The sequence below is a fragment of the Sturnira hondurensis genome, unplaced genomic scaffold (assembly GCF_014824575.4).
Source record: "Sturnira hondurensis isolate 20B ecotype Veracruz unplaced genomic scaffold, ASM1482457v3 Scaffold0011253, whole genome shotgun sequence".
Lineage (NCBI taxonomy): Eukaryota > Metazoa > Chordata > Mammalia > Chiroptera > Phyllostomidae > Sturnira > Sturnira hondurensis.
In genome coordinates, this window is record NW_028083884.1 from 3,748,623 (window position 1) to 3,775,457 (window position 26,835).

The 26,835-nt window shown below is 44.1% G+C and overlaps 2 protein-coding genes across 2 annotated transcripts in view; one reads left to right on the top strand and one right to left on the bottom strand.

Moving 5' to 3' along the window:
* PDZD8 (PDZ domain containing 8) overlaps nucleotides 1–14,757 on the top strand; it is a 65,816-nt gene extending 51,059 nt beyond the window's left edge. The window contains exons 4-5 of the mRNA XM_037059673.1: nucleotides 6,105–6,267; nucleotides 9,714–14,757. Coding sequence (XP_036915568.1) covers nucleotides 6,105–6,267; nucleotides 9,714–11,917 — 2,367 coding nt within the window. The 3' untranslated portion in view covers nucleotides 11,918–14,757. The remainder of the gene's footprint in view (nucleotides 1–6,104; nucleotides 6,268–9,713) is intronic.
* Nucleotides 14,758–17,220: 2,463 nt separating this feature from the next.
* The window catches only part of SLC18A2 (solute carrier family 18 member A2), a 29,670-nt gene continuing 20,055 nt past the window's right edge, over nucleotides 17,221–26,835 (bottom strand). Inside the window, exons 11-16 of the mRNA XM_037059674.1 lie at nucleotides 26,390–26,468; nucleotides 26,163–26,214; nucleotides 25,461–25,524; nucleotides 23,504–23,623; nucleotides 23,229–23,362; nucleotides 17,221–17,583 (exon numbers count right to left, since the gene is read on the bottom strand). Of these exons, the coding sequence (XP_036915569.1) occupies nucleotides 17,482–17,583; nucleotides 23,229–23,362; nucleotides 23,504–23,623; nucleotides 25,461–25,524; nucleotides 26,163–26,214; nucleotides 26,390–26,468 (551 nt within the window). The 3' untranslated portion in view covers nucleotides 17,221–17,481. The remainder of the gene's footprint in view (nucleotides 17,584–23,228; nucleotides 23,363–23,503; nucleotides 23,624–25,460; nucleotides 25,525–26,162; nucleotides 26,215–26,389; nucleotides 26,469–26,835) is intronic.

A 26,835-nucleotide genomic window follows, 5' to 3' on the forward strand; every position in this document is an offset into this window, starting at 1 on the left:
CTCCTCTCTCCTTCCCTTCCCCTCTAAAGATAAATAAATAAAATCTTAAGAAAAAAGAAAGAAAATGTCCCAATTAAAAAAAAAAAGAAAATCTAACATAGTCCAACTTTGAGTGGAGGTTATAAAAGGGTGATTTTTGTTTATTTGTTTGTTTGTTTTAATCTTCACCAAAGGATTTTTTCTCATTGATTTTAGAGAGGGAGGGAGGGAAAGAGAGAGAGAAGCATCAATCTGTTGCCTCCCGTGTGGACCCAGACCAGGAGTTGAACTTGCAACTTTGTGGTATACCAGACGATGCTCCAGCCGAGTGGGCCACCCAGCCAGGGCATAAATGAGTGATTTTTCTAATATGATCATTCATTCCTTCTACATTTATTAACTAGGTTATTTTTGGCAAAAGTGGAGATAGAGGTTAAAGAAAAATTTCTTTTCTAGTGGGTGCTAAATAAATAATTTAATATGTAAACAAGTGGATAGATAAATTTAAGAGCTAACTGCAGAAACAGGCCTTCTATAAATCCTACATTTAAAGTGAAAGCTGTGTTATTGAAAGAAAACTAAAACATCCAAGAAGAATAAAAGGCTGTATAAGACAAGATGTAATGATGCCCAGATTTGCAACAAATAATGTTTATGTAGTCATAATATAAACACTGCTCATTCTTTAGCCTTTAGAATCAGTCAACCTGGACAGCTTACTTAGAGCATAAATATAATGGTTATCAGCCTCAGTGGCAGAGGTTAGAAGGTCGAGTGTGCAGAGAGGAGAGGGGATGGGAAGGACAGAAGTCCTGCTCTCAGAGGGAAATTGTAGTTGATGAGATCCGAAATAGGGGTATATGGGTATTAATTAAAGTTGTAAAGAGACTGGTAGAGGAACTAAAAACAGTGATGTAACTCCACTGTAATTTGGGGGAAGGAGAATGAACTAACACCCTTGTCTGCTATAGTAAGTCAGCAGACTGTCTAAAATTCGGAGTATTAAGAAATGATGCGTTATGCAGAGAGGACAAAAGGTAACCCCACAGCCGCTCAGAACAGGAGGCGTGAAAAGCGGTTGCTGTGTCCTCTGGAGGCTCGGAGCCCCAGACGACTGTTGGCCTTGTTTGCACGCTCTTTGGTGCATTTTCTTTTATAATTACATGAAAGCATTTGATGAGAATTTAAAGGTGTATCTTCATGTTTTATTTAACAGCAAAATAAAAATGTGGGTTATGTTTCATCTGTCTTTTTTTCTTTCAAACACACTGTTCTTACTTCCTGTCATTATTGTCTGATGTGTCCTGTATCTAGAGTCTATCAATTCCTGTTATCTGTAGTTGAGAGTCTGTGTGCAATTGGTTGACGTAAGTCAAATGGAAAAACTGTCTAAATGTTGCTCTGCTCTTCTTTCTGATTGACTTAAGGACCATTTGGATACATCCCAAGTTGTTTTATTAAGTATAGTAGAAAACTAAGGGCTATCTGAATGAATTACCAGTGATCTGTATATTTAAGTTTCTTAAGAAAAAATGGCATATTCGAGGTTTTGTTTTCGCTGTAATAGTTTTATAAGGTATCATTTAAATACAGTAAATTTACCAACTACATTTGGTGAACTTTGCTAATTGTAGACAGTCCTGTAACCTTCACCCCAATCAAGTTACAGGAGATTTCTTCGCCTTGACAATTTTACTTGTGCTACTTGCCCTCAATATTCAGCCCCAACCCCTAGTCCTTGGCAAGTCCTAATCTGCTTCCTGTCACTATAATTTTGCCTTTTCTAGAATTTCATACAAATTGAATCAGAGTATATTGTGTTTTGTGTTTGATTCCTTTCACTCAGCATAACTTTGAGATTTATCTGTGTTGTGTGCATTAGAATTTTGTTTCTGTTGCTGAGTAGTATTAATAGTTCAATTATCAATTCACCAGCTGACCAATTGTTGATTGACCCAATTAATTTATGAATGATGTTTCATGAATATTTGCGTACAAGTCTTTGGACATATTTTTATTTCCCTCTGATAAAATACCTAAAAATAAGATTATTAGGTCATATGGTAAGTGTCTGCTTAACTTACTAAGAAGGTGTCAGACCTTTGTGAAGTAGCTGCACCATTTTATATTCCCACCAGCAATGAGTGAGAGTTCCCTTGGCTGTGTTTACCTCATCAGCGCTCGATACCATCGGTCTTTAATTCCAACCATCTGGTGTTACTGCTGTCCATTAGTAGTAGCAGTGTCTCACTGTGGGTTTAATGTGTTTTCTGTAATGACTAATTAAATGTTTTTAATGTGCTTATTGGCCATTCATATGTATCTTTTTTTGTGAGGTGCCCATTCAAATATTATATTTTGCACATTTCTAAACCTTGTTGTTAGTTTTTTTGTTTTTTAGTTTTAGGAGTTCTTTATATCCTCATGGGTATTTTGAATCTATATTTGAACATTAGAATAATCTGTAATTCTGCTTTCCTGTTTTGTGTTTGTCTGGGTTTGGGCATTAGGGTAACATTGACCATAATTTCAGAAGTGTCCCTTCCGTCTCTATTTCTCAAAGATTCCAGGTAAGATGGTATTTCTTCCTTAAGAATTCACCAATGAAGCAAGCAATCTAGACCTGGAGGAGTTTTTTTGGTTTTGGTTTTGTTTTTTTGTTTTCTGGGAAGGTTCGTGAATTTGATACATTTAATTGCTCTATGGGTATTCAAAATTTCTGTCTTTTGGGGTTTGTTTTCATTTGTATCTTTCAAGGAAATGTTTACATTTCATCTAGGTTGTCAAATGTAGCGGCATAAAGTTGTCCATGTATTTTTCTAATGTCTGTAGATTCCGTAGTAATACTGCCCTCTGATTTTGGAAATATGTATCCTTTTTTTTCTTCAGTCTGTCTTAGTGGTGTGTCCGTGTTGTTGAATCATCTTCTCAGGCTTATCAATTCACCGAATCAGCCTTCGTGACTTTTCTATTGTATTTCTATTTCATTGATCTCTGCTCTTCATTCTTTCCTTCTACTTTGGGGTTTCTAATTTTTAAAGGTAGGAACAAAGATCACTAATTTTTAAAAAGATTTTATTTGTTTAGAGACAGGGGAGCAGGAGAAAGAGCGCAAGAGAAACATCAATGTGAGAGAGAGACATTGATTAGTTGCCTCTCCTAAGCGTCCCAACTGTGGACCGAACCAGCAATTCAGGCACGTGACCTTACGCTTTGTAGGACAACACCCCACCGAGCCACACACTGGTCAGGGCCAAAGATAACTAATTTTAGATACTTTTTCCAAACATCAGCATTTAAACCTATAGATTTCTCTTTTGACTACTTCTTTGACCATGAATGATTTAGAAGTGTGTTTTTCTTTGCAAGTATTTGATAGGGGTTTTTATCATTATCTTATTGTTAATTGATTTCTAATTTAATTTCATTCAGAGAACGTATGTTGAATTTCAGTCTTTTAAAATTTATTGACTCTTGTTTTATGACCTAGCACATCTAGGGAAGTGACCAAGTGCACTTGAGAAGATTGCGTATTCTGCCGTTGTTAGGCCTGGTGTTGTGCAGATGGCATTGAGGTTGAGGTTAATAATGTTCAGATAGTCTATGTCTTTGCTTATCTTTTCTAGTTGTATTGGTTGTTGGAAGAAATATAGAAACAGGTTACATCTTTAATGGCAGGTTTGGTAAATTAATAGTTGCAAAGTGATGTACATACAGGAGTAGTTGCAATTTGTCGTCACAGGGTTCACTTTACCTATTACCTTTGCTTTTGTATATATTTAAAATTTTCCAGGATAAAATCTTAAAAGCCACAGTCTCTTGGGTAATGATGTTATATTTCAGGAAGTTAATGCCACTTGCTCCACTAGAAATAGAAAAAGTGTTTAAAATTTCTATTAATTTCTACGTCATGACTTAAAAGGTTCTAGTTTGGTACATGTGTTATAGTGCATGGTATAGCCAGTAGTCTGGAATATAATTTTAAAATATAGGTCCAAGTATATGGGGGAGAATTGTGTAACATGATATACTTTTAGCCTCTTTTTGTTTTTAAATAGTTTTACTCCAACGAGAGATGTCAGTTTTGCTCCAAAAGTCACAGTATCATGTGGACGGTCTTGTAAACTGTATCTTAAATTTTACATTAAAATAACAAAATTTTTGCAATACTCATTTTTAAAAGCTTTGTTTTGTCAGAGTTTTTATTAAATGGTGTTTTTATATTCTAACAAATAAAAGAGGTAAAATGGTGTCTTAAGTTCTATTCCCTGTATAAGTATGAAATAAAGGGCATTTACTAATAATCAGTAGTACAAATCAGGGAGGAAGGGAAATAATTTTATATTTTCCATTACTCATTAATCCTATTGAAAACCTCTCTCTTCCATCAGAAATGTTTACCTCAAGGATCATATGAAATTAGAAAAGCAAAGGGAATAGTATGATTGGCAGGCAGAACATAAATAGGAAACTGCATCGCACCAAACCCTGTACCAGCCTCAGTTCGAGTCTCAGTCCCACCCCCACCTCCGTTCTGCTTTAAGGACAAAGTAAATCACACACGTTCCAAATCTGAGTGTTAGCTTTTAAAATGTGTATCCGTGCAGTTTAGTTCTCTATCCATTCGCTGCCATTAGCCCTCTGATACAATGGTTTACATTCTCAGTATCTGCCTTGGTACTTTGTATTAAGAATATATTATGTTTGCGAATTTGAGAGAATGTTCTTAGTGGCCTTTGTTAACTGGAAACACTTTTAACATTATAAAGTGGTTATTTAGACAAATGTTGTAGCGATTAAAGCACATAATGTTTTTTGGAAGGGTTTTTGTTTTTTATAAACTTTTAGGTAATCAAAAACTTGACTGCATTTTCCTGTTTCTTGAGCATAATATGATTAAGATTTTCCTTAATATAAAAACAAATTTACAAATTCTATGAACACTTACATTAAAGAACAACTTCCAGTAAGGACTTTTGCACTCACCATCACTAGCTGGGAGAATTGAATCTCTGGCCTATACACGGGGTTCTTATATTGAAGCAATATCGACAGTGACGTATCTGGATATTAGCAGGTTATTTGGCAGAGTTCCTCATGAGGAACATGATGATCTCTTGAAGAACAGAACCAAGAAACTTAAGCTGACCAATAATACAATTAGACTGATTTGTAATTTAGCTCAATAAACACAGATTGCATTCTTGCCATCTAGAGGGATGTGGCCCTCTCTCCTTTGATTCGAATGCCGACAGATGGCATGTATTGTTTCTTAAAGTCACAGATAATGTGAACATGGGATACATACTCCTGATAAATTAGGTGGCATTCATTTAGACAACAAAATTATCTGTATGAGTTAGAATAGGGTATCTCGTTAACAAGATAACTCTTAATAAAACATAAATGAAATGCTTTTCCCTTGCCCCCTCTCTACAAAAAGAATATTTAACAATACACCATAAGAAATGGAGGTTCCAAAGTATATCTGACCTTGGCCGGGTAGGTCAGTGGGTTGGAGCATTGTCCTGTACACCCAGAAGTTTGCAGATTTGACCCCCAGTTGGGGTGCCTGTGGGAGGCAACTGATTGATGTTTCTCTCTCACATCAATGTCTCTGCCTCTCAAAAAAAAATCAATAAATGTGTCCTTGGATGAGGATTAAAAAACAATTAAAAGTGTATCTAATGACGTAAAAGATTTTTCCCCTTGTGTTTCCAAAAAAGCAAGATTCAGAATTACATTCATAATGGGATCTCGGTTTTGTGTTAAAATATATACATTAGAAAGTACAAAATATTGACAGTTATGTTCTAGACTGCCCACAGTATGATTAGGAGTAGTTTTCATTTTGCCTTTCTGTTTGTTTCCAAGTTTTCCACAGTGAGCATGTACACGACACAGAGAAGATAAAGAAGTGATTTTTTAATGGCTTAGATTTGCAGTCAGAGCACATGTTAATTTATAGTCATAGTACAGATTTCTTTCCTCCTGTATTTGTTTATAATGCTAGTCACCGTGGTACAAAAGTCTGCATCAACTGTAGCATTCTCGGTGTGTTAATGTTTTCTCACTCCACTGCAGTGGACCCACTGAATGCCTTCATTTTTTTCTCTTTATCAAAGGTTGAATTAATTAAGGGGAATTTACAAAGTGTCGGGCTTACACTTCGCCTTGTCCACTCAACTGATGGTTACGCTGGGCACGTCATCATTGAGACTGTGGCCCCGAACTCGCCTGCTGCGCTTGCCGACCTCCAGCGAGGGGACCGACTGATCGCTATCGGAGGTAAGCTCGCCGCTGTGCAGTGTGCTGTGTGGTCGCAGGGAATGCGGAGGGCAGGCGTGGGGTCGTCCTCTTCGTTCATTTCTGTAAGACGTGTTACTTCTGTAGTGGAAAGAAAGCAGTAACTTTATTACAAATAAAAATCTGGAGGAAACCTTAAAACTTAATTTAAAACACATGTGCCGTAGACACTTAGGATAGCAAAGCCATAAAATAAACCTCATCTGTTAACTGTGAAACATAAATATGGCAGTTACTCTTTCTCATCTAAAAACTGCAATTCAGTGTAAACTTTTTTTATATTCACACATACTATTTTGGTTTTACCTACAGGATAAAGTTAATTTTTTTTATGCACTTTTTTGAAAGGGTTTTGTTCTTAGTTACACAAGCGGTAAATATCTGTTACCAAAAATTAACCAACCTAAGCAGTATAAATGCATGCAGAATGGAGAATATGTCTAACATATGTAAAAAATGTTTATTGATTATTGAAATAAGGGACGGGTTTGATATGCGTTAATTTTTACAGCTACAATTCATTTATATGGGTCTATAATAATTTCGTAATATTTAATAATGGGATTGATGACAGTTGAAATAAGATTAACAAAATATTTGTTATATTTGAAATTTAGTAATAGAGTTTATTTTACTATTTCATTTCATCTACTTTTGCATATATTTGAAATGTTCCAAAAGAAAAGGAATTCCTATTTGGCCAACCAGTCCTAGGGGGCACAGCGGCCCTCTCCAAAGAGCTCCCGATGGTTGGGGGAGCCGTGAGATACGGGGAGGTATTAAATCACGAGAGTGGGTTTAGACTGAGTCAAAGTTTTCACCTGCTACAGGTTGTTAGACGGGCTTATTTTTCATTTACGCACATGTCAAACTACAACTTTGCTGGGACATACTGTAGGTAAAGGGAAGTAGAAGTTAAGGCTGGATGAATTATGAAGAGTCATGTTAGAAAGCTCTGGATTTTAGTGTGGTGAGTTTGTAGGCTGAAGATTTTTGAGCGATACGTTGGATGATTCAGATAGGGAAGGTGTGAGTGAGGGGTCACAGTGAAGGGCCATGTGTTACTGCAGCTGAAGCCGGGGATCTGGAGGAGATGGAGGGGAGGTGAAAATGGACTGGAACTTTGACACCTGGCGGTTGAGTAGGGCGTCAGCTGTCTCCGGGACTTGTAGCAGGTTAACTGAGGGTGCAAGCTGATCCACATAATCGTGAGGACAGGAGTAGGAGAAGGTCAAAGAGGGTTTTTAACTACACTGAATTTGCAGTGTTGGAGAAACATCTGGGTGGTGACATCCAGAGGAGTTGGGAATGTAGGAAAGAGGGGAGAGACCGAAGGAAAACTACTAGGTAGTTGAAGCCACTGAAGTGGATGTGATCCAGGAAGAGAGCGAAAGGCAGAGAAAACTAGTGACGGCCTAAACCAGGGGAACATCTGCATGCAAAGGGAAGATGTAGGTGAAGAAAAAGTAGAGAAGAGATGCTCTGGACCTAATTAGTACAGTGTCATGAAAATGGTTTTAAAGCAGGAGGAGGAAGGGACTAAAAATATGGGGGTAATGAACGGAGCAAAGTGCTGAAGGAGGCAGTTAGGGGAGAGTGGGATCCGAAGCACGAAGAAGCGTGATCCCCCTTCTCGGAGGCGGGCGAGCACTGAACCTGAACGTTATCGGCAGGGAGGAAAGGTGGCTTCTGGTTGATCTTTTCAGTATATTGGGTGATGTCTTCTACAGAACAAAGGAGCAGGAAGGGTGGGCTAGGGACTAGGAGAGGTTTGAAGCTGGTGTTTTAGAGACTCAGTTATTTAGAGACTATTCAACAAAATGCTAAGGCAGCACTGAACGCCTTGCTGAAGATGGAGAGTAACTTGGTGCTGGATCAGGTGGGAATATCAGGAGTGGAGAGGGAGACCGTGGGGCTAGCAGGCCTGGAGCTCGGAAAGACAGATAGGTGTAGAAGAGGAGAGGGCCAGGGGAAAAGAATAGAAAATCTTGATGTGAACATCACGGAAATCTTGAGACTGAGGTCAGAGAGAAATCAAGTGATATCAGGAGAACCAGATGGACCATGAACGCAAAGGAGGAATGATGAAATCTGGAAGTGACCTCAGAGCAGATTCAGTTCACAGAGTGGATTGTCCGAGGTGGAAAATAGGAGATTTCGGGCAGGGATTAATTTCCAAGTGGAAGACCTTTGCTGTGGGCAGGTGCCGAGTGATGGCCAGGTCTACAGCATGGTCTCCCCAGGGCAGCCGAAGTGACAGGGAAGATAGGCTGAGGAACCCAAAAGTCAGGCTATTAGATGGGGCTCATGTTACTTGGATTTATTTAGGATGACCCTAAGACCTTTGGGGAGCAAAGGCCTGTCACGCCTTTCTCTTAAGTCCTACAGAAAGTGATAGCTTGGGTCAGTCCTGTTTCGGGGAGGGCAGTGACAGAGCAGGGAACAGCCGGGCCTGAAGAGGATGCGCCCCTGGAAGCTCTCCAGAAGAATGTACGAGAAGATGTGGGCTCTGATCGCCTCGGGGAAGGAAGAGTATTGCTAGGAGACAGGTGGAAGGGCGAGTTTCCAGTATACATCTTCGAACCTTTGGGATTTTGACCTATGTAAGGTAGCACCTGTTGGAAAATAATAAAAGGAAAACTTAAGATAGATGTTATCAGTATACATGCAGATAGTAACCAACTTGTTTAACTTTAAAGCAACTTATGCCTTCCTTATTCTTTCTGGTTCTCAAAAGGATTAGTTAATGGGTAAGGCTGATAAAAAGAATCTATAAAAGAGCACATTATGTATAAGATAGTATTTTGCTAAGTTTATTTTAAGCACCTATCTCTTAATTTGAACCAATTGCTTGTAATATGTGGTATAAATTGGGATTCCCTGCAGTAGAATCAGTTTCCCATCATTCAAAGTCTGGTTTAACCATTAATACTCTTTTTTCCTAATTTTTAAAAATTTATTGATTTTAGAGGGGGAAAGAGAAACACCAATTTGTTCTACTTTATATATGCATTCTTTGGTTGAGTCTTATGTGTGCCCTAACCAGGGATTGAACCCACAGCCTTGGTGCATTGGGACACTGCTCTAACCAACTGAGCTATCCAGGCAGGGCCACTAATAAAATCCTTTCATAAGGTCTCAGCCAGCTCCCGTAAACTGCTATACAATGTCATTCAAACCTAGGAAGGAATGGGAAGCAGTTAGGAGTTACCAGCTTGGCACCTTCTAAGGATTTTCGTGTCATCCTTTGGTTTCAAAAGGTAAATATTTCTAGGACATCAGCATATTCAGGGTTTGAGAATCAGTACACAGGTGCATCAGAAAGCTAATCATGTATTTTGGAAGTTTACGTATTACTTTTTCAGTTGTTAAATAATCATGATGATTTATGATTGCGGTGAGTTATGTTTTCCCTTTTAAATTCTTAGGTGTGAAAATCACATCTACACTGCAAGTGTTGAAGCTCATCAAGCAGGCCGGCGACCGAGTCCTGGTGTACTATGAGAGGCCCGTTGGCCAGAGTAACCAAGGCGCGGTCCTGCAAGATAACTTTGGACAGTTGGAGGAGAACTTTCTGTCAAGCTCATGCCAACCAAGTTATGAAGAAGACGCAGGTGGGCTGGCAGTGGACTCTGAGAACAGAGATCTGGACTTAGAGTTCGAAGACTTGGCAAGTGATGTCAGAGCTCAAGCTGAGTTCAAAGAAGAGGCACAGTCGGCAAGTCACAGTCCCAAACGTACCCCAACGTCACTTTCAGTTAGACCCCTTGGGACGGTGTCGCCAGTTTTAAACCGTAAAATGGTTGTAGGGACTCACCCACCACCCCCAAAACTCCCATCCAAAGAAGGAAACAGACCCTCAGCCCTAAAGCCCCCCGAGATCGCAGACGCAGCACAAGTGTCAAAACCCACCCAGGGAGCCGCTTTCAAACCGCCCGTGCCGCCGCGCCCGCAGGTGAAAGTTCCTTTGCCTTCCGCCGACGCCCCCAGTCAGGTGGAACCCGACGTCCCTGTCGAAAAGCCCGAAAAGGCGCTGCCCCCTCTGCCTGCAGAAAAACCTACGGAGAAGCAAGCGAGGACGCTGGACCACCCAGAGGACGCAGCTGTGTCGAAGCAGTTTCAAACAAAGCAGGAGGTGGCAAAAGACTTGACATCAGAAGGCCCCTGCCCCCCTAAGGACGGTTCGGACGACCCTCAAATGTGGGAATCTTCAGAAATTCCCTATCGTAATAAGCTAGGAAAATGGACAAGAACCAGAGCAACCTGTGTCTTCGACATAGAGGCCTGCCACAGGTACTTAAACATTGCACTGTGGTGCAAGGACCCTTTCAAGGTGGGGGGGCTCATCTGTTTGGGGCATGTGAGCCTGAAACTTGAAGAGCTGGCTCTAGGGTGCCTGGCTACATCAAACATGGAGCACCTTTCCAAGTTCCGACTGGAAGCCCCGTCCCCTAAGGCTGCGGTCACAAGAACCGCACTGCGCAATCTGAGTGTGCAAAAGGGCTTCAATGACAAATTTTGCTTTGGTGACATTACTGTTCACTTCAAGTATCTAAAAGAAGGAGAACCAGACCACCATATAGTTACAAACTTGGAGAAAGAGAAAGAATTGCATTTGGTGGAGGAGGTTTCTGCCTTCCCAAAAGAGGAGCACTTTGCCGGACAGATGGGTTTAACAGAAAATAAACACAGCTTTCAGGACACTCAGTTCCAGAACCCAACCTGGTGTGATTACTGCAAGAAGAAAGTGTGGACTAAAGCTGCTTCCCAGTGTTTGTTCTGTGCCTACGTTTGCCATAAAAAATGCCAGGAAAAGTGTCTGACCGAGACTCCCCTGTGTGGAGCCGCTGATAGGCGGCTAGACCGCACCCTGAAAAACCTCAGGCTGGAAGGACAAGAGACCCTTCCGGGCCTGCCTGTGCGTGCTGACGCCGACGCCGGCAAGTCCGCCAACAAAACAACGGGCTTGACCAGGCACATCATCAACACGAGCTCCCGTTTGTTAAATCTGCGCCAGGTGTCTAAAACCCGCCTCTCCGAACCGGGAGCTGATCTCGTGGAACCTTCCCCCAAACACACCCCCAACACGTCGGACAACGAGGGCAGTGACACGGAGGTGTGTGGCCCAAACAGTCCCTCCAAACGGGTCAGCAGCTCGGGGATAAAGCTCGTGAGGAAGGAGGGCGGTCTGGATGACAGCGTCTTCATCGCGGTGAAAGAGATCGGTCGTGACCTGTATAGGGGCCTGCCTACAGAGGAGAGGATCCAGAAACTGGAGTTCATGCTGGATAAACTGCAAAACGAGATCGACCAGGAGTTGGAACATAATAATTCCCTCGTTAGAGAAGAGAGAGAGACCACCGATACAAGGAAAAAATCTCTGCTTTCCGCCGCTTTGGCCAAGTCAGGTGAAAGACTGCAAGCTCTGACGCTGCTCATGATCCACTACCGAGCAGGCATTGAGGATATCGAGTCTCTAGAGAGCCTGTCCCTAGACCAGCCCTCCAAAAAACTAAGCAAGTACACAGACGATACAGAAGAAGATCTGGATAGTGAAATAACCCAGCTAATAGACTCTCAGCCGTTCAGCAGCATATCGGACGACTTATTTGGCCCATCTGAGTCCGTGTAACTCTGTTTAAACTTTCAAGTGATTGGGGGGAAGTCGCATTTAAAGTACCGGGGGCATAACCGCGCCGAAACCCTCTTCTAGTGCGCTCTGGTCTGCTTCTCCGGTTATTTGCTTCTGTTAAGAACCAGAGTGAAAAGGTTGTTTTCCAGCAAAAATAATGACCAGCTCACTGCATTGGTTATTTCAGATTGCATTTACAGCTACGCTTTTTGGGTTTATACTTGGGATTTATTTTTACTAATTTATTTTTAACTTTTCTAATTATGAGATCATGTAAGCTGACCTTTCACATTAGTGTATGTGATGTCTCGTTGTGCTATTTCCCTTCCTCTTAGTTTTGAATCAGTGTTAAATAGGATACTGTCCAGCTTCATGTAATGTTTGTGTTTCCATCACCGTTACAACAGAGCAACGCGCGCCCGAATTGACAGCAGCAGTCATTGAGGGAACAGGTTTTGCATCTTACTTTGTGTTAGGATGTTTGTCATTTCTACTTGCTTGAGATTTTTATTATTTTGGGGTTTGGGGGTGCTTTTTGTCTTGCTTTTGCCAAATGAAACATGAAAGCAGATACTGGCTTTAGTCAGTTATACCGATTTCGTAAAAAAATTTTTTTTTACATATATTGCTTGCTTTATATGCCTCTGTGAAATTTTTTTCTAAACGTTTTGTGCAGTTGAGGTATAGTGAGGATATAGTGATTGATTTGAAGAGCTTGCACCGAAAAACAAAATGTAATAAGGAGTAAACATAGAACAGAGTTGGTAAAGGATTTTGTAGCCAGATGATGAGGTTACTGAAAAATTTTAGCAACCAGTGGGATTTTGAAACATAGTCTTTCAAATGTTGCTTTCCCTTTAAATGGAAGTTCTAAACATTTAATTATTTTTCATCTTCAGTTCTCCCATAGGAAATCAAACATGCAAGGATATTGAAAGTTTCAGAGGACTGTTCTTAAAATGACCACGCTGATAACTGGTTTGGGCTGTTTTGTTCTAGAAACATTTTCATGTAGGAAAATGCAAAGGAGAGGAGTCGTGCCCAGTAGACGTACTGCTCTGCCTGACATCCTACAGGCTCCAAGGAACGGTGAGCATTCCGAATGCTTCTGTAGTTCGCACTGTCTTCGTACGTGAGGGAAGAAAAGAAAATTAAGTAGAAAACATAGTCTGAATAACATAGGAACTGAGGCCAGTTCTCTGAAAATGAAGATCTGCTGTGACCTGGGCCATCACGTGGGTACCAGTGACACGCAACTAAGGGTGACCTGAGCATGGCCTCGGTTGGTGCACCATTGCGGCTGTGGCCTTTCGTGTGCCTCTACAAAGATCCCTGTGTTTTTCCATTTTGTTGGTAACTACTATGATAATATATATACATATAAAATATATATGTACAAGCTGTCCCATCTAGTTTTATATATATAAAGCTTGTATGGCTGGCAGAAAAAGGCATGGTATAATAGTACGGATTCTGGCCCAAATCTGTAGCCCAGGACACCACACTAGAGTTTTAAGTTCACGCTCTTCCATTGGCTGTAAGTGAACTGTATAACCATAAGCCACAAAAGGGCTTCATGCTCCAGCTCCAAGTAGGAATAAACAAGATTCTCTCTACCTCACGAGACTGTTGTGAGGGAAGCAATAGCATAACTAAGTGCTCTGAATAGTAAAGTTATTCCAATAAAGGCAGGACTTAACATGGGCGATAAAAACATTTTTGAGGGTAGAAAAGTTATTCCACTTTTAAAATCAATAGCCAATTCTCATTTCTGCTATTAAGTGAAATATTAGGAAACAATACTTTCTTGGCCAAGTTAACAAAAATATAGCTGTGTATACCCCATTTTGTTTATTTAATAAGCATGCTCGTGTTTTCAAAGAACACTGCTATAGAAGTTCTTTATACACAAAATTCTCCGAACTCTAAAATGTTCTGTAACACATGCTTGAAACAATCTGCCCAATATGATAACCAACGTTCGTCTTATACAAATAACTTACCGTCGACAACCTGGAAGGTGGAGCATACGGTGGAGGCCGTAGTGGCGACACCCAAGCACTGTGCTGCAACGGATGCGTTTGAAGAGCGGTAGAAATATGGTGAAACTTGGGTTTCCTAAAAATCCACTCGTGCTTTACACGTGTTTAACGGCGTCATGGGAAGCACAGCCATGGGAAGCTCAGGAGCGCTGCCCGTGCTGTTGGTAAAAGAGCCCTTCGGGGAGTGCGGTGCTTGGTGCGGGCGCCGGGAGGAGCAGCGGAGGCAACATGGCTGTGCTTTAGTGCAGCGGCAGCGCGCCCAGTAGCGTAAGGGGGTCGCAAGGGATGAGGTTTCGATGAAAACAGTTGTATTACATTCCTGATGTGATCTTGCTGCCATGCTATGTTATCAATAGCTTAAAAACAATAAAGAGAAACTACCACAGAAAACGAGCATATCTTCCGTTGATGGCATCTGGGAAAGGCGGTCACTGCATCTTCGCAACGAGAGCCTGGGGCAACCGGCCCCGCAGACACGCGCGGCCGCCCGTGGCCGCCCCACGGAAGCGCCGTTCCGAACTCTGCCTAAAAGCATTCAGTTCGGGTTTTGCTCGCTTCTTTACGCTTCAAAATGCTCGGTTTATGGATTTGCCTCTGCTACCTAGTTATTAGCAGTTAGACTATTTAGAGTGTATTTTCTACATTGGTATTTCATGATTGGGTTAGATAATCAAGCTGAGCAACACTTCACTGTTTTGGAATCAGAATTAATACGCTACATGTCTTAATGTCCAGCCTTAAATATAAGCCTTTAATGTCAGAACTAGTTGAATACTATGTGACCATGTGTGATTTGGAGAAAACAGCTGAAAATGTGAGGGGATTGTCACTTTCTAAAAGTGTATCTGAATTTTTTGAAAGGCAATTGGAAGATATTTGGCTCTTACAAATAATAAGATAATAAAGATCATGAAATTTTAAGTCCACTAAAAGTGAATAAATCTATAATCTCTTTAATTTAAAAATGTATTGTGTTTTTATAAATGGAGATAAGTTTTCCTTTTAGGGGGGGAGGGTCCCCTTTGAAGATCTGATTAAAACTAGACCCTCACCCCTGCAAGGCACACCCGTGCGAGGCGTAAGTTTTACGGAACCTCAGGGCCCAGTCTCAAATGTCTGCATAGTTTCGTTTTATCACATACGTTTGTTTATAGCAATCAGGAAATACCGTTTTTAGAGATACAGGGATGACTTACTGAGTTTTTCCACACTGACGACGTGACTAGTTACCTACTTCATTTTAAAACATTTTTCAAACTAACGTGGAATGGATTTTACCTGATACCTGCAAGCAGAAAAGGACAATTTTTAATTAAATGTCAACAGTCCATTATACCCTCTTATGTATTTGGTTCCAATGATAGTGTCTGGTGTATAAAGGAATACAAATAGGCACAGTGGTGTTCAGGAGGTTTATTAAGTGAACAGCTAAAACATGACTAGGTACACTCAGCAACCAAAAGAAAAGTGAATGGTCATTGTTACCTCGTTAAGGCTTTTCTGCCTGTCTGCCTGGCCCAAACAGAAGAAGACATACTCAGAGAGCTGTATGACATTTTTCCCCCTAAAGTTTTGGCTAATCCCAGAATATTAGCCACGTAAAAGACCCTACAATTCCTTTTTCCCTCTCAGATAGTTGATAACTTTTGCTCCTAAAACAGTCCTGAAAGACTCCACTGATCTTTCATGGTATTTCTAGGAATCAATAGCAGGCATTCTTGAAGACACTGAAGTCTTAAAGGCCAAACTAAAGCAGGAATCAATGATACGGTATTGGGGCAGGGAGAACCGTAAACCCTCCGGGAGAGCCGACTTGTCACACATCCATTTTTGAGGCTCCAGAGCTGCCTGCACAGAAGCCCCGCGAGTGCCTGCAGACCGCGACCCAGAGCATCGGGCTGCTGTCCCGTTGCTGGTGCAAGTGGACGAGTAGGAAGCTCCTTAGTTCCCACCACCCTGCACCTGACAGCAGGCTTCAGGTCATTCAAAGCCTCACTGAAAAGCTCCCTAAAGCAAATGGGAAGGGAGGATTAGCTCACTTCTCTAGAGAATTAAAGGGCCGAAGGGTCCTTGTGCTAAAAAGTCCTTCGCTCCTCATCCAAGTTAACACAGTTTTAGCTTTTAACGTCAAAGAAGCGCCCCTGGGTGATTTTTGTTTGCACAGACAGAACTACAGAAGCAACAGGTATTATTGGAGACATTCCACATTAGGGTCACACGGCAATCATCTCATACAAAACCTGATGTAAACTCGACGATGTTCACTGACACAGTATTTGTCGTTACACTGGAAAGGCATTACGGCCACGTCATGCTTAGAAAAACCACGTCACACGGCAGCAGACGACAAGGTAACACACAGACATTTCTAGATGTTTGGCTTTTTTCCTGCCTGCGAAAGGGGATGTGTCTTGACCACCCTATTACGTTGACCTGTTTTCCTAACATGATTCAAGACATAATTTTTCATCCCTTCATCTTGAAACATTTTTCACATCAATGTGAACATCTTTCAGGGTCTAGAAAAGAGTCGTTTCAGACAACTCAAAATGAATAGATGCCTAGGAAACACTTGGATGACCCCCACCCAGATCTGAGACGGCACAGTCTGATTTGTTTTCATGTCATGGCAGCTATTCACCCTGTATTGTAAACAACCGTGACAGTATGAGGTACGTCTGCCCTGTTTTCTTTCATCCAGCGAGATAATCAAGTATATATCTTAAAGGGAAAGGTTCAAGTTGTTCAAAACTGTTAACTTGGGTGCTCTTCTCTGCTTTCAGAACATTCACTATTTCTTCCCCTCACTGAGTTTAATGTTTTTGCTTCCAACCACATGACATGTAAACATAAATTATAACCAGCTGTTCTGTTTCCCGGTAGGTGATTACAGAGATGACCAGTGCCAGCTAAGATTTATGCATAAACCCAAAAGTTAACTGACAAGTTCTTGTCCTCTGGACTTGAGAGAACTAATCTCTAACTTCTATGAGTACACTGGTAACAAGTTCAAGTTGAATAACTAACTACACACTCAGTGTCACTACATAACCATGTGCTGTCTTACTTGATTCTGTTGTGCAGACTTCCTTCTAGTTTCTTATTGTTGGAAGCGTTTCGGAGATAATGTGTGCTTTAGTTTTAAACACTCATTACCAATATTCAGAAAAAATATAAGATTTTTTTTGCCCAAGTGTTTGTGAATGTAAGTTAAAAAATTATACCTGATTTGGATTCAAATATTTATAGATTTACACTATATTTCGTCAAAATATATTGTATAGTATTTAATAAAACCAAATACATAAAATAAAGTTTTCAACACTTTATACAAACCCCTAGAAAAGCTGCTTTTTCTTTATAAGGCTATTGGCAATCGATCACAACCACGGAAAAGAAATGACGGCCTCCGGAGTTGACTCTTTCACCAGGGACAAATGGGGCGACTAAGACGGTTCTGGACGAGTCATGTCACTGGAAACACTTCTACACAATTAAATACTTTGACGACTTTTGAGGAGCTCAGTCACTTTCACACTCTTCGTCACCTAGCGGGTACGACTGCACATTATTCTGAGTGTACATTTTTGTTTTAATGGGGCAGTTGTGATCCATGAGGATAGCCTATAAGAGAACACAGTGCAGATATATTAACTTCCTCTTTCATAAAGACAAGGTGGTTTTAACCTGTTTTTAAGGATCACATGTGTAGATGAAAGAAGGGAGGGAGGGAGCAAGAGAGGGAGGGAAGGAAAGAAGAAAGGAAGGGGAAGGAAAGAGGGAGGAAGGGAGAGAGAGAAAGAACCACCCACTGCTGACCAGTCACTGGGCGCAACTGCCAGCTGCCTGGCCCGGAAAACCTGTAATTCCACACTCGGTGAAAATTTCAGGCAGTAGGATATAGCAGAAGCAATCTCCAGTATTTTCATTACACTGCCAGGGGCCATTAGTCATTTGGGGGGAGCCTGTAAGCTATGAAGAAATGGGGTATGCAGGTTAGGTTTAGGAAGAGCTACACTTAGAATCCTGGAACTGGGGAACGGGGGGGGGTCCCTGGAGATCACCTAATCCAACTTCTGTTTATAGACCTCATTGTGGCAACCTGCTCTCTCCTTCATGAGGTGGGCTCCGACGTTAGAAACGTACCTGAGGCTGGACCTGTCTCCGTTGTTTTGTGGATCAGGTTCTGATTCCAGCCGTCTTCACGGACTGCCCTTGCGATACTTTAAGACCATTGCTATAGCGCCTTAGGTGTCCCTAGACTAAACGTCACATGGCCCTTTTCATAAATGGCACTTAAGAGCACCTCTCCCCGATTCCTGGCTGCCCACCTCTTGCTTAAATGCATGACTTTTTAAAAAATACATTCCTCTTGTGACCATAAATATCTTGTGCCTTCCCTTGTTATTGAAAAGCAAGCAAAAAAAAAAGGGTCAATTGACATTCAAATGATCAGCACCTGAATCATTATTCCTCCCTAAAGTACGGCAGGCCCAGCCGGGGCTGATAACGCAGCTGACATTCATCGGCCAGGCCCGTGCTAAGCTTTTTCCATAAAATCCCTCAACAGGAGTCCCACGTGGTGGGCTGATAACCCTTCCCGTCAGCACCGAGGTTAAAGAACTTGATCGGGAGACATCCAGCTAGGGTGGGGGAAACGTGAGGCCACACAGTCTAGGCCAAAGCCAACTCAGTGCCCTGGTCCCATCAGGAGCGCAGAGGACGGACAGCAGGGAGACGCTGGGTGCAACTAAAGTGAATTCTTCCACCAGGTTCTGTCTTCCGGAGCTTTCTTCCACGTAAGCTATTCTCCTACCTCTCCGTGCTGTCTGAACATCTGTTTACCTGGCATAAACGTGTCCTACACTGGCCTGCTGCAGCCTCTCAGTGCTTGTCTGCTGCTCCTCCCAGTCTCGTTCCTCGGACCTGAGATGCTTCTCTGGCTCCACTTAGCACATAACCCCCTTCTCATTGCCCAAGAATGGATTAGGGTTAAAATGAGGACTTCCTGGACCCTCCACATTAGGCTGCCAGCTCTAACTGTCAGCTGCAAACTTAGCTCCATTTTTTTTTATCATACGTCTTGCCAAGTGAACTGATACATGTGTTTAATCAAGGGATCAGTTTATAAAAATAAGTAACTGGGGCCACTGACGTGGTTTGTGCCAGGACTATCCTCCCCTTGTGGCACAAAAGGCTTAATTAACCCTCAAAGAGCTCAAGGTCTCGTCTCCCTACATTGATGGTCCTCAAAGAAATGTGTCCAAGAATCGCTTTGTGGGGGCACACAGGATGAAAATGAATTTCAGGTCCCTACTCTCAAACATGAGAGTGGTGTCGATGTGCCACAAGACTCACGGCCCTAGTGCGTGAGGTCATCTGGGCTACAGCAGAGTCGTACAGCTGACAGCAGCTTCAGGGGCTCCTGCTGGCCTGTGGGTCAGGGCCCTGAAGGTCCTACACCAGCACCTTAGCTACCTCGCTGCACGGGGCAGGGCACTCACCGCAGGTCCAGTGCTTGGGAGGCCACCTGGGACAGATGGGGGTGGCGCTGAGCCCAGAATGATGGAAAGAATTGGCACCGTGAGGCCGGTGGGGATGAGCACAGCACAGGTTGTTTACCCAAGGGAACTATAAGTCAAACAGGGACACCAGAAGCCAGCCTCGCCCCCACGGAGATCCAATGATTAGGAACAGAGGGACAGTGATAGAAAAGCCTGATTGGAACCAGACTGCAGGGCCCTGAATCAAGGGCCCAGGTCAAGGCTCAGGGACTTGACCCTTGGCCCAAGGCAGCAGGGTGGCCTTGGAAAGGACGGCCATCGCTCTTCCATTAGACCTGACTGTACATCTGTGTGCACTTCTCACGGACCCCCAGATCCAAGCACTGGGCACATAATACAGACACCAACCGCATGGCAAGGAAACCAGTTCCATCAGACCAACCGACACCAGACAGATTTAAATGGAGAATTCACTAGTTCAACTGAACCACACAGCCTGTTCCAGGTAAAGACGTTTTCTTCCTTGAAATATTGTTCTTTAGTTTTTAAAACCTAGCCTACTGGCTTCTGAACCTCTTTTGAAAGATGTATTGTACGACAGGCTTTTTTTTTTTAAGTTATACATGATTAAATAAGCTAGGTGGCATGTAGCATTCCCAAAGTGCCCTGAAAAGCGAGGCATGACCAGGGAGGGTCAGGTGGGTAAAGTCAAGTGCATGAGGGTCACCACAGAGTGGCCGTGAGCAGCTCAATAATTTCAGCCAGCACTCAGCACCCTGCAGGAGGGAGAAAGGGGTGTTTGACTCACCACGGAAGAGGAAATAAAAGGAGGAGCTCACCCTTTGAATTCAGACCTTCAAAGTGGTGAAAACACGTCGAACCAAATGAGATATAAAGATAACGCAAATAGGAAGCCAGGAGAGTAACAGTAAAAGCATTAAATGCCAGAGTTCCAGGATGTAAGACCTGGAAAAATACCAGGCCTGCATGCTACAAGAGTTTTATCTACCACATAAAAAAAGGGGGTGGTTTTGCATCCACTGTGTAAGTGTCCTACAAAGGGACGCATTTCTTTAAACAGACAGCAATATGGGGTCTGCTTGGCTTCTGGTGACCCCATCCTTGCCCAACCCATGGTATCCAGGAAATAGCTGGAAGGAGGAGAGCTCACAGCCTCCCAGAAAAACAAAGCTACAATCCCCACACCACCTCCTTTCCTGTCTGGGCAACCATGAGAAACTCCACGAGTAAGACGTAAGAAATGTGCCCTCTCTTGAAAGCTAATTCTTCAACCTGCAACACAAATCCATGCCGAACACAGTGACTCTAGCTGGGTATTCTGCAAGTTGCACCTGCGTGTTAACTGTCGCATGACAACTAGAATACAGTTTCCCTCCAATGCCCGTGCTGGTATTTCTTATGCTTGCTGAGGGGCTGGCCCTGAACGCTGACACTCAAATGGACAGTAATCGATTATTTCTCTGCGTAGCACCCACTGTCTCGCCCTCGGTCCCCTTGATCATTAGGTGCTATCAGTCGGCACAGTGAGTAGGCAGCAACGGCCGGCCACTGCCCTCAAGTGTTGCCAACGTGCCTTTAAATGGCGTCTGATGTGATGCCTTCGATGGTGGGATCAATTATGGGCAGCGAGACGCACTTTTTCACTTTTTCTCCAGTTTTTAAATGATTCATCTTGCTAGGCACTTTTAAAGAGTCTGACATTTCGTGGTGAGAGCGGCTTTCTGGAAGCCTGTAATGATTGTTGCTTTGCCTTTCAGGGTTGTCTCCCCCACTTCCTTCAGCACTTTCCTTTTCAAAAGAACGAAAGCATTGGTTTAGGTGTGGGAGGAGCAGCAGCAATGCCGGGACCAGCTTCTGCCATCACGTTGCAGATCTCTGAGCCGTAGCTGGCTGGGCCGGCTTAACCCCCAGCCCTGCCCTGCACCCTCCCTCGTCCTCTGAGGTCACCATTTCCTCCGGTCCCTCTGATAAGCCATCACGCTGCCAAACGACAGATAACACCACAGCCTCTGGCGAACATCCGTCAGCTGCCTTGGCTAGGGGAACCCATGCAGCAGTTCTGGGGTCCGAAGAGCAAAAGGAAGCTCTCACCTCACAGAGGGAAGAAGGGGGGGGATGAGACAGGGGACTGCTCATCAGCTGGGCTGACAGAGTAAGTCAGGTATTTAGGGAAGAGCAAGAAGTCTTGAGCACCTACTGGGTGCCAGACATGGGCTGAACTCTCTGTTGGGATTCTTTCTTTCATCTAACCCTCCCAGCAACACTACACAATAGCCGTTGCCTCTCCCGTGCAGCAGTCCTGCTTCAGGGCCCATGCAGGCCCTGCACCATCTCTCAACGGTTAAACAGTCTCCTGGGTGACAGAGGCGTTTGTAGGGAATTAGCCTTTAATCAAATTGATGTCGTGGCAACAGAATGAGTTTCCAGTTGTTGCCCTGAGCTGATTTCCTCACTCTGATTTGGGCAAGGTACTGGGCTGGTGTCCAACAAAGATGGAAAGGAACGTAGACAAACGGGCCGGGAACAAGGTAAGCCCCTGAGAGACGTACAGTGATGTGCAACGGAGAGGCAGCTCCCTAAGCAAGGGGCAGGGAGAATGGGGTAACCTCCATCGGGACGTTCCCAGTCTCTTCTCAAACGGGTCATGAGTGACTCAAAACCATCTTGTTAAATCCCGCGGGATAAAGGCCACAGTGCTGGATATAGTTTCAACCATATTGAACAGATTAATAAATGCAAAAAAGGCCCCAAACAAATAAAGGCTGCAGGTAACCTAATTTCAGGGGCTGTGTCTGTCTTCGAAGCTTCTGTTTGGAGGGGAATCCTAAAAGGGCAGTGGAAGAAATACCACAGCATCGAGACCCATTCGGTGAGATGGTCAGAACGTGGGCGGCACTCCAGGAGAGCATCACGAGGGAGCCTGGTGTCCACTGATGAGCCACAAACGCCGCCTCCCTCCACCGTGTGCTTCTCAGCCACTCCTAATGGAAAGCCCTCTTCTAGCTGGATGGTGTGCATCTATCACCATGCGATGTTTAAAAAAAAATCAGCAACACCCACCACCTCCACCTATGAGTGCTTATCAGAAAGGTTACAGTGGCGGAGGCATTTCCAAATTCAGATTTAGAATTGATAAGCCTGCACGCATTCAAAAGAGGAGCATTTTATATTCTACCCTGCCTCAGGCTATGATTGTGGTCATGAAATTATGCATGTCCAGGTCATGCAGGCTCAGGTGTGTGCCCACAGGTGCATATACAATATTCTTCCAGAAGGCTCTATTACCTACACTGAAACCACCTCCACAGTTCTGTGCAGTGAGGATTGGGACACTATCACCAAGAGCCGGAAGGGTCTGGAGAAAAACAAACGGCACCAAACAATGGCTAACCTTCAGAGTAAGCCCGGGAGGAGATGTATATACACACTTTGAGTCACAATTTCCAGGGACCACTGAAAATTAAGCTATCCCATGTATATATTTCATTGACAAAATAATGACTGCTAATCTACACACACAAATAATGTTATTCTTCGAATTTATAAACACTGTGCTTGATATAATAAAAGAAGTAGCTGCCCTATGTGCTATAAACTAAAAGGAAACCCTTGCCATTTATGTCCGGAGAGCTCTGCCCAAAAGGAGCAGAAATAGATTTCAGAATTAAGCCATGAGTGAAACTATCCAAAAGACCACGCTAAAATGATCGAGAAACACTTCAAAACACCCTAAAGTTTTCTTACCATTTTTTCTTCCTTGGCAGGTGGACTTCGAAGGAAAAAGCAGAGAGGAGCAAAAAGAATATCAATTATTCCGATAATTGTCATGAGCCACGGAAATCCAATTGCCTTGGCGATCGCCCCACCAGCGGAAGGACCTTTCAGGAAACGGAGAATTAGATCAAGCTCTCGGGGGATGTCTCGCACGTAGAAAGATACAAAGGTTTAAATCATTCTCGGTGGGCATTCTCTGTGGCGCATTCCCATAAAAGGTGGTTCTGTAAAGCCAACATCCTCACCTATAGCGTATCCCATACAGAAGGCCACGTCCGCGATGGCGTACACACTCCCGTAGACAGACACGTGCCGCAGGTCTACCAGGTAGCCCATGATGGGCATCATTGATGAATCCACCATGCCTGTGGGGTCAGGGAACACAGTCTGTAGAGAGCCACCGTCAACTGAGGACGGGAGGAATGTCAGGACTGTGACCGAACCGCACAGCCCAGGTGCCTCTCTGTCTTCCCCACCTGCAATTCTTGAGGCAGACTCACTAGAGCAGCGGTCCCCAACCTTTCTGGCACCAGGGACCAGTTTTGTGTAAGGCAGTTTTTCCAAGGATGGGTTGGGGGCGGGGGGTGGAGGACAGAAGGCAGGACTCAGGCGGTAATTCGAGCAAAGCTTTGCTTGCTCACCCACCACTCACCCCCTGCTGTGTGGCCCACACTGGTCCAGGGTTGGGGACCCCTGCCCTAGAGCACACCATCCACTGAAGACCGACTGTAGGTGACTGGGACTGGAACCTGGGCCACCATCTGCCTACTCTCCGCCTCTCCTTGCCTTGGCCTCCGTCTGGAAGGTCTGCCCTGGTGGAGGGAGGTCCTCCACCCAGTCCTCTGCTGAGCCGCCTGCCTTCTTCTGACCCAGCGGGTTGCTGGTTACTGGTCACGCCGCCCCCTCGCCTGCTTCCTGTTGCCACTAGTTTCTGGTGCACCTGTCCCTTGCCCTCAGAAATAGACACACCTGCAGGCCTCACACAGTCTCCTCCCCATCCACACCTTGGCCTCACACAGTTGGGAGGATCACAAGGAACCAGAGCAGGAGGGAGTCTGAAGGACCAACCAACCCTATTCAGGAAACCCAAAGAGGTTTGATCACTGTTGGGGGAACAAAAAGCCACCACCTCTAAGACCAGGATTATGGATTCAGGTCTCTTGAATAGTCAGGGACAGGAAGCATAAAGGGAGAGCGTGTGTGTTCAGAGTTCTGGGTCCAAATGCCTGGCTGGGTGAGCCCAGTCACACCTTCTCTCTCAGAACATCGGTTTCCCACCTGTTAGACGGGGATGCAAATGACTGGCTACAATGAGACCGCGTCTGCGAACACACCCTGTAAGGCCCTCAAATGTGACTTCTGTCCCCTCCCCCAGTCCTAGGGGCAGGAGCAAGAGGGAGATGTCTTTCATTCACCGAGTAGTTGCTGATCACGCGATATGTGCCAGATGTGGGAACACAGGGGAGAACAGAAGAGGTGGGTGTTAAGCAAGGAGTTGAAAATGAGTAACAGTCGTGACTGGTGCTTCGAAGGTGTGAGAGAGGACAGGTATGTGCCAGAGGGTCCTAACCTGGCCCAGGGGGTCAGCGAAGGCTCTGCTCTTTCTTTCTGCCTCACCAAAGGCTAAATTCCTGCCTTGGCCTGTGACAGACTCAGTGTTTGCTTGTACCATAATCCACCTGTGTGTTCTAAACGAGAAACAAACGTGTACTATTTATCCAAAATACCAGCAGGATTTTCCCTAACCTATTCTTGTTCCTCACGTTACGCAGACCCATTTCCTCTGCCCGTGAACATTCCTGCAGCACAGCTGGGCATTGCTACATCAGCCCACCTTTTCTGTACCAAACTCGATAAACACTACACGCGGAGTCCCGGTCCCTTGACCTCCTCTGCGGAGGTCTGTTTGCGGATCTGAGCCCAGACAAGGTGCTCTGCGAGGGGACTCTCGTTTGCCCACGCCTCAGCGGCGGAGCATCTGTCTGCTTCTGCAAATATCAGGCTTTTCAAAATGCTGGTTTTCAGGAAACATGACTAGTACGTGGAAGCAAGTGTCTTTCTGTGCACAGCCTCCAGGCTCTCCTGGAGCCTGGCTGCCCACGGCCTCCTCTCAAAGTTCCAGAAGTTCTGCCCGAGTAAGAGGGAATCTTTCGTAATGGGAAAACAGTTTTACATGGGAGGCACAAGGCTCACGTGGCTTACCAATCGCAAAACCGACTCCGAAGTTGGGAGCTATGAGTCCGTAAATGTTTTTGGCAAAAGGAATCTGTAAGAGGAAGTAAACATTAAACTACAATAACATGATATCCAACTCTAAAACATCTGGGAAAGTCTGAAAAAATGTGTTCTCTCGAGCCAGGCATGCGTGTTCCCTTCAGAAGGAAACAGGAAGGAGAACGAGCCTGGGGAGAGCTGGACCCTCCATCGCTCTCGAGCTGAAGCTGAAACAGGGTTTGCGTGGGCAGCACGAGAAACTGCTCAGCTCCTGGATGTGGAAGATCAGCCTCCACTTCCGACAAGGGCCCCAAGACCTTTTTCGGGGTAGACACTGGCCATCGGTAGAAGATGTTTTATTGTAGCCAAACATCTTGCTGTTGTTTCAGGGGCGTCACCTACAGTGTTAGGACTTTGTAATGTTTAAGATCGCAGGGGCGGGGATGGGTGAAATACACCTGAGAACACTGCAAATACCTTCCCACTGACATGAAATGAAAACAAAGCTCTTGGAGAGCCTTGTTCAAAATGTGTAAGAGGATAAAAAGTGAGAAGAAAAATAGAAGATGTAACAAAACTCGGCATCAACAAGCTTCGAACTGCTAAAAGGGATTTCTTGGGGATTCACGCCCAGGGCACAAGTGTGGTCTCCTGACCATTTGCGCTGGTTCGAGGCTGCCTTTTACTCACACATAAAATGCTGATTCCAACGATCACCATTCCTAGGAGGGCACAAAGCCACCTACCAAAAAACAAAACAGCACCATCAGTAAATGACTGTCCCTTTCTTCCCCCAGTCCGAATTTTCAATGGAAATCGAAACAATGACTGGTGACAGCCAGAGCAGAAACTCAGAATTTTTTTTTTAAGACTGACATTATTGTAAGAGAGTGAAAGTTGTTTTCCTTTCATCTTACCTCCCCATTTTGTGTGCGAGGATCCCAAAAATATTGGTTCCAATGAGATAAGAGACACTAGCTGGCAAGAAAGCAACGCCTGTAAATTTATGAAAAGGACACCATATCAGGACTGATATCAGTCAAGTGTTAGGAAAACTAATAATCGCAGGCACCGCAGCAGCGATTAGAGCAGATGAAACCCAGCCCAGCGGCCGGCACCCAAGCAGCTAATATCCGGCAGCTGCCCGAGCCAGGCTGGCCTGCTCGGCTCATCCGTCGCACGAGGCTGCGGAGACACTCCAGACATGAAATTCATTTCTCTATCAGCAGCTCCATCTCGCCCCCGTCTCCGCCCGGTGGTAAGCTGTCCACACGCACGGACGTCAGAGCAGGGCACCTTTCAGGCTGCACGCCTGCCCTCTCCCACTTCGTTATTTGCAGGACAGGGGACAACAGGAGCAGAA